The sequence below is a fragment of the Talpa occidentalis genome, unplaced genomic scaffold (genome assembly GCF_014898055.3).
Source record: "Talpa occidentalis isolate TD23 unplaced genomic scaffold, MPIMG_talOcc4v2.1 talOcc4.16, whole genome shotgun sequence".
NCBI lineage: Eukaryota > Metazoa > Chordata > Mammalia > Eulipotyphla > Talpidae > Talpa > Talpa occidentalis.
Genome location: NW_023601653.1, coordinates 13,784,489 through 13,796,526, shown reverse-complemented (window position 1 = coordinate 13,796,526; position 12,038 = coordinate 13,784,489). Strand labels below are relative to the sequence as shown.

The 12,038-nt window shown below is 40.2% G+C and overlaps 1 protein-coding gene across 6 annotated transcripts in view; it reads left to right on the top strand.

The window, feature by feature from the left end:
* NR1H4 (nuclear receptor subfamily 1 group H member 4) overlaps window positions 1-10,749 on the top strand; it is an 85,497-nt gene extending 74,748 nt beyond the window's left edge. For all 6 annotated transcript variants that reach the window (XM_037513795.2, XM_054696106.1, XM_037513793.2 and 3 more), the window contains 2 exons: window positions 7,847-7,960; window positions 9,702-10,749. In XM_037513795.2, the coding sequence (XP_037369692.1) occupies window positions 7,847-7,960; window positions 9,702-9,940 (353 nt within the window). In that variant the 3' untranslated portion in view covers window positions 9,941-10,749. The remainder of the gene's footprint in view (window positions 1-7,846; window positions 7,961-9,701) is intronic.
* The last annotated feature ends 1,289 nt before the right edge of the window (window positions 10,750-12,038 follow it).

Here is a 12,038-nt window from a genome sequence, read left to right as displayed (position 1 = left end):
GGGTAGACTGAACATAAGGAAATGGTGATAGGGCAGAAGTGCCCCTCTGTCTTGTTGCCCATCCAATCATTCAGTGTTGACTTTGGTCCAGAATGGTGCACAATCATACCCACATGCCAAGCTGTTGGGAGGGGCAAATAGGGCAAAGAACAGCACACCCTCCCCGTAAGGAAATGACTCAGAAGTGGCACACACAACTGCTACTCACATTTCATTGAGAACTTAACTTCCTCATCACACTTTATAGCAGCTCTTTCTGTTCAACAAATATATATTAAATACTTGTTTTGTGCCAGGCACTGTATAGTTATTGAGGGTGGGGAGATGAAACTATACAGTCTATCATCTAAGAATTTATAATCTAGTGGGGGAGAGATACAATCAGTGTGCAATGTAATAAGGACTATTGGGAAGGTATGTGCATAATGAAATCAGAGATAAAGGAGTGCCTGCAGTCATGTATAAGGCTACTTGGTGAGTCAGAAAAGATTGCAAAGTAGACAATTGAATCAGGAAGGATGGTTAGGAACTTTTCAAGCCATGAATAGCTGAGAAAGAGATTCTGGGACATATACCCATTATATTATATTAGTATAGAAATTGCCAGTGGAAAGAGGAATGAGAGAATAGCCAGGTATAGGATTTACAGGTAAGTTGATATTGCCATAAAACAATACTTATAAATCTGAAGAAGTAGTAAGTGCTAGTTTATTGAAAGCATTGACTGCCACAAAAGTGGTTTAATTTAATTCTCATAAAATGTGGAGCCTTTCTAAAACTCTGTGCAGATGTGACAGGAACCACAGTAATGCTGTAGAAAGAGCTTTATAGCCATAAGAATTGATACAATAAGCAGGGAGGTCAGTGACAAGATCAGTGCAATAACTAGGTGAGAAATGGTGAAGTCCTTTTTGGTTAAAAATAAGTAATTTTGCTGGGTAAATTTCAGAATTTGTGATTCTGCAAGTTTCAGAGAAGTTCAAGTTTTCCAGAATATGATCTGTATAAATAAATATGCATGCCTCTAGTTCAAAATAAGATACTTGCCCAAACATCAACCACATATTGTGACAATGAAAACCACCCAAACTGACATGCTGCTTAGTATTTTGTAATGATGGTTCCATTTATTAATATTTATGAATTTGTTTCTCCCAATGGATTTTCAGAACATTGCCTCTTCCACACACCACCATAAAACCTGATCTTGCAAGATGACCTTTCAGAATAACTTTTCATTCTTATGCAAATGTAACATATTCTTATTTCAATTGTACATTTAATTCCAGAATAAAATAATGTCTCAAGATATCCTGTTTATGCCTACAGGACTCTTTAAAGAATGTATTTCTTTTCTGTTCTTCAAATTCATACTCTTTTGTTTCCTATTATTAAATTCCAATTACACAAAGATACTGTCTCCTGAGGTACATTGACTTAATGGGAGTTATCGTGTTTATTTATGTTAATTGAGGCTTTAGAACATTTATCTGATAAACTTATGGTTGAGCTTTTCTACATAATTCTTGTGCATCATTTAAAAAAACTCCTGATGTTCTATTTCAACTAGGTTTTTGAGCTGGAATTTTTAATAAAATAGAAATAATCATATGACACCATGACAGTTATGATAGGACTGAAATAGCGTTGCTGGGTGAGTTTATGTTTAACATTAAGGAAATTAGCAATAACCTTTCACAGACCAGAGGAACTTATTTTTTTTAATTTCTAAACTTTATGTATTTTTTTTTACCTTTTTTTAGCACAAGACAAATAAATGAAATACTCAATTCAGTGCATGTGCGTGAAGATGACATTTGTATCTTTTGAATTTGCATCGCTTGATTTTACATACATTGTCTTGTTAGTAGTGTTCCCAGTGACCCCTATCAGTGGATGCTTTGCTCCTATTTTATAGATGGAGAAATGGGACTCAGAGAGGCTAAATGACCTGCTCAAGGTCATACTGCTAATCAGCAGATTGCCAGGAGATAACACAAATGTTCTAACTCAAAGTCCAGCACTCTTATGTTACACTTGGCACTCGCCAAGGTCTAGTTGCCCACCTTTTGGCTGGCAGGGATCTAAAGACCCATTAAAACATATTTGCTGGGCCTCCCTGGTGGCGCAGCGGTTGAGTGCTGGGTTGCGAAGCTGCCTGCAGCCTCTGCAGCGCTGGTTCTATCCCCGGCTGCTCCCCGGCCACGAGAGGAGGGTCCCACATGGCGCGCAGACCTCTCCTGCCGCCCGCTGCTCCCCTCAGCAGTGTACTTCAGTCCTTCTGCCTGCTCTGCTCCCCGCTCTGGCTCTGGTGGATTCTCTCACCCTCCCATGCTTCTGACTGTACCCAGTGCTTGTATGAATAAATAAACAAATAAATCTTTAAAAAAAAACTAAAAAAATAAAACATATTTGCTGCCCTTTGCTTCAGGGATAAAGTATTAGCAGGAGCTAGCAATTTGTCATTGCTTTTAAGTATGTAATAGAGACAATGGGGTCAGAGATTCTTATTAGCTAGTTTGCAATAACATAGTAAAGTATACTGTATGTAGTATATACTCTGCTTATTTTTCTGCTCTTTAAATATACATCTGACTTCACTGCTTTTAACCTTGACAACTTGCACAGAATGAACAGTTATTAAGAATTATCAGTATATTTTCTTTTTTTTTTAAGATTTATTTATTTATATAAGCACTGGGTACAGTCAGAAGCGCGGGAGGGTGAGAGAATTCACCAGAGCAAGAGTGGGGAACAGAACAGGCAGACTGATGAAATACACTGCTGAGGGAAGCAGCAGGCGTGGCAGGAGAGGTCTGTGCGCCATGTGGGACCCTCGCCTCATGGCCGGGGATCTAACAGGCGCTGCAGAGGCTGCGGGCAGCTTTGCAGCCCAGCGCGCAACTGCTGCACCACTAGGGGAGGCCTAACTGTGTATTTTCTAATGAAGTTGAAAGGTTGTGAATATAAACAAATACATGAGAAAATAGAAGAAAAGTAAGTGTTTAAGTTCAAGTTTACAATTCTTTTTTTTTTTAAGATTTTTTTTATTTATACAAGAGCTGGGGTACAGGCCGTGGGAGGGTGAGAAGATTCACCAGAGACAGAGCTGGGAGCAGAACAGGCAGACTGACTGAAATACACTGCTGAGGAGAGCAGTGGGTGAGGTAGGAGAGGTCTGCCGCACCATGTGGGATTCTCCCTGGCCGGCCGGGAATCGAACCTGCACTGCAGAGGCTGCGGACAGCTTCAGGGTGCGGTGCTCAACCACCTTTGCCACCGGGGATGCCCTCAAGTTTACAATTCTTAACCCCTCTCATTTTCATTTTCAAACTTGGTCTTGAAACATGGGTGGTGTGCTAGCCTATTAAGGATCCTGCTTATATTTCAGCACAAAAGCAGGAAGACATGAAAATATATCTCACTTGTTAGGGGAACTGTCAGTAAGGATGTTCTTGTTTGATGGTATCAGAAAATCCAGCTCAACATAGAATTAAAAAATAAAGAAATGTGGGCCTCCCCTGGTGGCACAGGCGGTTGAGCCCAGCATTGTGAGCTGTCCGCAGCCTCTTCAGCACGGGTTCGATCCCGGCCGGCGAGCAAGAAACCCACATGGCACAGCAGACCTCTCCTGCCTCAACCGCTGCTCCCCTCAGCAGTGTATTTCATCAGTCTGCCTGTTTTGTTCCCCACTCTGTCTCTGGTGAGTCCTCTCACCCTCCTGCACATCTGACCTGTATCCGGGTTCTTGTATATATGAATAAATAAATCTTTAAAAAAAATAAAGTAAGGAAATGTACTGAGTCAAATGAAAAATCCAGTTAAGTCAGACACCCAACCTACCATCAGAAATATCAGGTCTTTTTCTGTCTTTCTGCTTGACTGTCCTTGGTGTATCAGCTTTACCCTCAGGCTGGCTCTCCTCATGGTTACCTGATGGCCACTGCAGTTCTAGCTGTCATTTCTGGATACAACAATAACCAAAGGGAAAAAGTGATGACCTCTTCCATTGGTCAAATAGACAACCACCTGAATGGGCTTCAGGATCCAAGAAGAATTGGAGTCATTAGTTTACAAGAAAACTACCAGAAAGTAGAGACCTTAGTTTGAAAGGAAAACCCAAGGCAAACATCACCTTATATACCGTGTACCTTACATGCCTTGTACCTCAACTTCTTTGCTATGCACCAGTGTCATTTCTAAAAAAAAGTCAAATTTAGTGGTTCTGACCAAATAGCAAACAAGATTCTCAGTCTGATTGCCTCTTTTAATAAATCATATTACGGTATTTAAAGTGCTAGGAAGTATGTCTTGTATAATATGCGCACTTGTATATAATGTGCACATAAGCAAATCTGTGCTTTGTTTTTGTCCCCAGTTTAAAACTAGAAAGTTAATCAGGTAATAAAAGACATTTACATTTAAAATTAAAACTTGAAATTATAGCATTAATTCTAATCACATGGTTATTCTCTCAAAGAAATTTCTCATTACTGAACAATTAATTTATCAGTGATAATCCCCCCCCTTTTTTTTTTAAGAAAAACAAATAAGAAAGGGAAGAGAAGAGACTTTTTTTTTCACAACTGAACATTTCCTTGGCAGTCTGTGTGGTTAAGTTAGAAAATAGCCCCCCCTTGTGACCAAAAATCAGCTATTTGGGCTTAAGCGCAAACATGAAGCAAACCTTAAGCACGTCTCCAGAAAGGGGAAGCAGGAAAACAGGCAAAGACTGTCTCTCTAGGGTGATGTTTGCATTACATTTCCTAGGTTAGAAATTGCTTGTTCATGTATTGATACACTGAGACACCCCTTTGCTCATGCTGGTGTGGTCAATGGTGATTATTGACTCCAAGAGCAAATTTGTATTTGATGTATCCTGTCGGAAAAAAATTTAACTCTCCTTCTGCTGTGTTTTCTACACTTTCTCTATGTTCACTGTTGGCCTTTACAACATGCATAAGTAACCAGCTGGGGAAGAGTGTCAGATACTTCTATAAGTGAGGATTCAGACGTTCAGATTTTGTGAAGTGTAATATTAGATGACTATTAAGCTCTTAGCATCTGGAATCCAATTTTAGTCTGGATTAGTTAGGACAAAGCTCGAAGGCTCTAGGTCTGATTTAGGATGGAAGAGAGCAGTCTGTTCTATTTACCAGTCCTGGGAAACTCATCCTCTTCTTTTCATTCATAAATCACATCACAGTCTTCTATTTTTCCCTCCTGCCTCCACAATTCCCCAGTCAGAGCTCTTCTGGAATAGAGCCACGTGCAGAACAGGCACCAAACTGATATTTGTCGAGTGAGTGGAGGAAGTGACACAAAGAAATTTTAAATTGCAAAGAGGAGTAAGCTAGATAAAGGAGAAGGAGGGTATTCCAAGTAGACAGAACATGTACAAAATGTAGGCAGTGTGAATTGTTTAGGAAACTTCAAGTGACTGAATATGGCCGGAGTAAAGGCTGTGTGATAAAAAGACCACACAGCTTAGTTCTCTGGAATCTGCCAGCTTTGGTTTGAAGCCTGGTTGCATGTCTCACCAGCTCTATGTTTTTGTACATTTATAAAACCTCTGTGCATCTTTCGGGGGGGGGGTTAAATTAAATGAATGATAATATAAGAATTACTTGGAACAGTGCTTAATTCATAAAAAAGTACTTAATATATGTGAACTTATTATCATGTGGGTAAATGGCAGGAGGTAGGGAAGGCAGGTCAGGTTCCAGAGTTTTCTGTATAAAAGGAAGAAAAATTATACCAAAAGTTATAGAGAGTTTTTAAAGGTTTGCAAGAACCAAGAAACTTTGAATTTTAGAAAGATTATTCTCAGGTGGGCTGAAGGGGAACAAACTGAACACCACGACCAGTGAAGAGGCAATTGCCGGGCCTCCCCTGGTGGTGCAGTGGTTGAGCGCTGGGCTGTGAAGCTGCCCGCAGCCTCTGCAGCACTGGTTTGATCCCGGCCGCTGGCGAGGGGCCCACATGGCACGCAGACCTCTCCTGCTACGCCTGCTGCTCCCCTTAGCAGTGTACTTCGTCAGTCTGCCTGTTCTGTTCCCCGCTGTGGCTCTGGTGAATTCTCTCACTCTCCCGCGCTTCTGACTGTACCCCAGTGCTTGTATAAATAAATAAATAAATCTTAAAAAAATTAAAAAAAGGGGGGCAATTGCCATAATCCAGAGGAAAAGAGGGCCTTAAACTGAGTCAATGCCGGGTGCAGTGGAGAGGAATGGGAATGCCAACTGTGACGTAGCAGGTTGAATCAACAGTAGTCAACGCTTAAGTTAGATGGAGGACTGGATCTCAGCTGTCAGGTGGGGTCAACTCGGTGGCCAAGGATATAATTCACTGAGAATGGAAACACCAGACAAAGGGTAGATTTAGAGGAAAATGGGGAGTTGAGTTCTTTACATGCACATGATATTGCACATATTGAGTTTGATGAGAATAGCTAAGTACCAATGTAAGTATGCAATGTATAGGCTTGGAACTTGAGAGAAAGGTTGCAACTCTTTATTTTTTATTTTTTTTTTAATCTTTTTTTTTTTTAAGATTTATTTATTTATTTTTACAAGCACTGGGTACAGTCAGAAGCGTGGGAGGGTGAGAGAATTCACCAGAGCTCAGAGCTAGAGCGGGGAACAGAGCAGGCAGAAGTGTAACAGGGTGGTCCCCAGGAAAGGGGGAGGTTCCCTGCCCCACCCAAGGGAGGGTGGAGCTGAGCAGGAAGAGGAGAAGCTGCAGAAGAGACTAAGGAAGGAAGCAGGATGGAGCAAGGAGACCTGGAGGAGGCACATGGAGCCTAGAGACACGTGAAGAAACTGCGCTTGTCTTTTGGTCGTGGACTAGGTGACACAGATGTGGGTGAGACCCGTGGGGAGGTGACAATGGCAGCTTTTATCTTGATGTTGATTTTGCTCTTTTCCTTCCGGGCTTGTCTGGTTGTTTGTGACCCTTTTCTGTGGGTCCCCACTGGAAGATGTTTTAGACTTGTGGCAGGCTTTGGGGCCTTGCTCTGGGCCGACCCCATATGGATGGACTTTTACCCACGAGGGGATGGGTAACTTTGGGTGCTTCATTTAGAAACTAGACTCTTTGCCTTACCTGTATTGTTTTCTAGTTTTTATTAAAGTTCCTTCCCATTAAAGTGTCATATGTTTTGTGTTGATGCGGCGGATGGCAGAACCCATTTAGAATAGGCAGGTTTGTGGGGGTCTGGGCTGCCCCTCTCTCTGTCCTATAACAGATTGACCAAAGTACACTGCTGAGGGGAGCAGCGGGCAGCAGGAGAGGTCTGCGCGCCATGTGGGACCCTCACCCGGTGGCCAGGGATCGAACCGGCACTGCAGAGGCTGCAGCAGCTTCGCAGCCCAATGCTCAACCGCTGCGCCACCAGGGGAGGCCCAGGTTGCAACTCTTTAATAAGAATCCTAGCCAATTTATTAATGGAGTTATTTATACTTCTTGACTGAATAATAATGATTTCTGTTGGTTGGTTAAGATCTATCTATAACTTCATTCTAGAAAGTAATCTTTAAGATTAAACTCCATGAAGTTCAAAGATTCTTTTGACAATTCAGGAACATTATTTATTGTCAGACAGTGGTAACTGAAACAAAATCAAAGACACACAAATCATTGAAATGGCTATATTTTGAGGATTTTGTTCATTGACCTTCTTTACAATGCCCTACCTATGACTGGGACATGTTATGAGGAATATTTGAATATGTGTTTATGTGAATAAATATCAATGTGTATATATGTAATGTATTTGTGGTTTTATACTTTTCAGACATTGAAAAATTTTATTAATCCTCTGCAATATTTCAACATTCTTCCATAGGTATCTCTGATGAATATATAACACCTATGTTTAGTTTTTATAAAAGTGTTGGAGAACTAAAAATGACTCAAGAAGAGTATGCTTTGCTTACAGCAATTGTCATCTTCTCTCCAGGTAATTTCAATGTTACATTTTTATCCCATTCCTACCCACCTATTCCCACAATATAATAGTAATCTTATTTATGAAAGAAAAATTGGAAAAACACAAAAATAAAGGTAAAATGGCCTATGATCCCACCACTCACATTGAACCATTGTTCACATTTCAATGTAGTTTCTCTCAGCTTTCCCCCTAAATCTTACACTTACTCATTTAATAAATTTATTCTGAACACCAACTATGTGCTAAACATGGTTCTACATATTGAGGTTATGACAGTAAAGAAACAGGCAGGTTTCAACTACATGGTGCTTACATTCTAGGAGGGTGAGAAAGACAATAAATGAAAAAACAAAAGGAGGTGGTAAGTATTAGAGAACTTATAAAGATGCAGATGTTGGAAAGAAAATGGCAGAAGATGGTATTTTAATTAGTGGTCACATTACAGGGCAGGGTGGGGGGCAACCCAGCCAAACCGTTCTGCTCTGCCTTCTGCCACATGAAGACAAAAACCTGTAAGACCGTTAGTGGACAGGAACTTTAATACAATTAGTGTGCAACAGAGAAAAGAGGAAGAATAAAGTTTCCAAATCAAGCACCCCAATTTACCCATCCTGACATGGGTAAATACCCAGCCAAACAGGCTTGGCCCAAAGCAAGGTCACTGAGGCCTTCAAGCCTGCCACAGTCTCAGGCACATTCCAGCAGGAACCCATGGAAAAGGGTCCAGAAACAGCCAAACAAGTCTGGGAGGAAAAGAGCAAAATGAAAATCAAGATAAAAGCTGCCACTGTTAACCTCCACATGGGTCTCTCACCTACATCTCTTTCAACCAGTCCAAGACTGAGAAGCAAGGGCAGCTTCTGCACATGTCTCTCTGACCCAAGTGCCTCCTCCAGGTCTCCTTCTGACTCTCCATCCTGCTACCTTCTCTGAGTCCTCTCCAGCTTCTCCCTGCTCAGCTCCACCCTTCCTTGGGTGTGGCAGGGAAACTGGAAACTTCCCTTTTCCTGAGACCACCCTGTTACAGTCAGGGAAGACTTTTTGAAGCAATTGTTGATATTTGAATAGCAACCTGCATGCAATTATGTATTTTATAACAGAGAATACAATATGTGCCTGATAGTTAATTGTAATGATACACAATCATTTACTTAATTTTTGCCATATATTTGGATATTCAGGATCTCCCCATTTTTGTTTGTTTTAAACAATGTTGAAATGAATACCTGTGTATATAAAATTTGTCAACATTTTTAGATTACTTTAATTACTTGGAAGTAAGGGATACCATGTTCATGACTGGTAAAACATAATCACAATGATAGCTTCAAGTTTTATATATGATATTGAGGCAGGAGATAGTTGTTATTTTTATTTTTTTGCCATAAAAAATATAGCTACAAAAAGAAAAATATTTTAGCAGTACCTAGTAGTTACCCATGTGTATATTCCTATAATCCAGCAACTCCACTCCTTGGAATATATACACTGGAAATGATGTGTGGGTGGACCTTTGGGGCTTTTGATTGGAAGGAGAATTTAGGGAGGCTTCTGGGCTGAGCAGTAAACTGTATCTAGTTGCATGTATATAGCTAATGTGTATATTTGAGTGTAAAATGCATCACATTGAACACTTAATTTATATTTTTAAGTGCACATTTGTAAGATATTTCAAAACAGCATCACTATAGTTATGCCAAATTAATGCTTTTCGATTTTTTTGGTCATTTTATTTTAAATTTCAAAACAGACAGACAATACATAAAAGACAGAGAAGCTGTAGAGAAGCTTCAGGAACCACTGCTTGATGTGCTACAAAAGTTGTGCAAGATTCATCAGCCTGAAAACCCTCAACATTTTGCCTGTCTCCTGGGTCGCCTGACTGAGTTGCGGACATTTAATCATCACCATGCAGAAATGCTCATGTCGTGGAGAGTGAACGACCACAAATTTACCCCACTTCTCTGTGAAATCTGGGATGTTCAGTGATGAGTATCACGGAGCAGGGGCCATCTCTTTATTTTTCTCATATAAATTTGATGTATAACTTTCCTTAGTTTCATTTGTACCTGGCTTCACAGGGAATTTTGATGGATATTTATGTAGTAATTATATAACTTCCACAATTGTAAATAGGAGGCTAGATAGAATTACTTTCTCTATATTATATTTTATAAAGCTTTAGGGAATCTTTCATTTTAATTGGCATGCCCTGTTTGCCAAGCTAAATTGTTTGTTATTTTAATTCCATCAAAGTTGGGAAAATTTTGCTCTTCATCTTACCTTAGTGTGTATATTTTATTAAAGAGTTGTGTTCAATTTTGGCAATAAACCCAACATAAAGGCAACAGGCTTTTCTTTGGGAACAAAATTTGAAAAATATTCGAATTCTTATTCCTTTAAATGATGAATGACAGCCTACTGAGCCCAAGGGGATAATTTACAGTAAATAAATTCTCACAACATAAAAGACACTTTTCTCATCCCTGGAGTAGCCTTGGTGAATATACATTCATTTGTAAAAGTCCTGTGATGATTTAATTTTCTTTGGAGTGTGCAACTAGAATAACATATAGAAAAGTTAATGATTCTCTCTATAAAATATACCCTCAAGCAATCCCTTTTCATAATTAGAGTCTGTAGAGTCTGTCTGGAAGTAGCTCTTACAAACTCAGAGTATAATATATATATAACTCCAGACTGAGATATTCCCCCTTAAAGAGATTTCCTCTCTTAAAGCTGTTCACTGTTGGCATCAGTGCATATAATTAATCTTTTTTTGTTGTTGTGTTTAGGGGGTTTTTTGGTTCTTTTTTTTTTTTTGCTTTTGGAAAGCACTCCTACAGCTGGGTACACAGCTGTTGTATATTTCCCCCAAAGCAGGAATTAGTTCATTTCCTTCCTTCATTGTTACACTGTTGTATTCTTCTCCCCATTATCCTTTGGTGAATACAATAAAACACCTTCTATAAGGAATGGGCTTTTATCTTCCTTTCCCCTGAAGTCAGCCAAAGAGGAGCTTGCTTAGCCGGCAGAGGGATTTTTTGTATTAAAACACTAGGACAACCCTGAAGTCCTAAAAATATTATAGTAGGAAAAGGAGTGAATTAGGTAACATCAGTTGGATTCCATTTATTACAACAAAAATATCTTAAGTCCACACTAAGTACAGGAATTTTTTTTTTCCTTGACTCCACAGGACATACAAAGTTGATTAACATAGTAACTACCTGGAGGGGCTTTAAAGAAATGCAGAGGAGAGAATGTGGACTCATGGGGAAACTTTCAAGAAGGTGGTATTACACCCCTTCCCTTGTTCAGAAGGAAAACCAGGACTTCTATGGGATTCAAGGTGAAGGGGGTAGCAGTATCAAGAGGAGGGAAGTAAGGAGTTGTGCAAATTTTGAAGACCACAAGTAATCTGGGAGGAGAGAGAGAGGGTGCACAAAACCTTGCTAAGCCTCAGTGTTACTACTGTAAAATAAAAATAGCAGCACCTACTATCTAACAGGATTTAGCTGATGAATGGAGAGCCAAGTGGGAAGCTGCAGGTCCACCAGGGGAGGCGGGTAATGAGAAAGGGCTTTTAAAGCAGAAAAGTAAATGTGTGGTTTTAGTCTCCTAGATGTTTCAGGGTGGGGGATGTTTGGCAGAGAAACCAACCATGTGTTTAGAGGGTTGGAACTTTCAGTGCCCCATTCAGACCTCCAGATTGGTGAGTGAGATTGGTCACAAATGGGTAATCAGTTGTGTCTGTGTGATGCAACTTTATAAAGCCCCCTAAACAACAGGCTTTGGAGAGCTTCTGGGTTGAGATATCAGGGGCTGGCATTCCCAGAGAAGGCACGAAAGCCCATGCCCTCCTGCCACCTGCACTCTATCTGCATTTTGCCCTCTGCCACTTTCATTGGACTGTTCTTTAGTTGTATTCTATGAAATGAACTGACAACAGTGGTAAACTGTCTGGGTTTTTTGTTTGTTTGCTGAGTTCTATGAGCCATACCAGCAAATTATTGAAGTTGAAGAGAGGGTGGTGGGGACACCCCTAGGTATGATATCCAATCATAGTTGATCACAAGTATAGGCT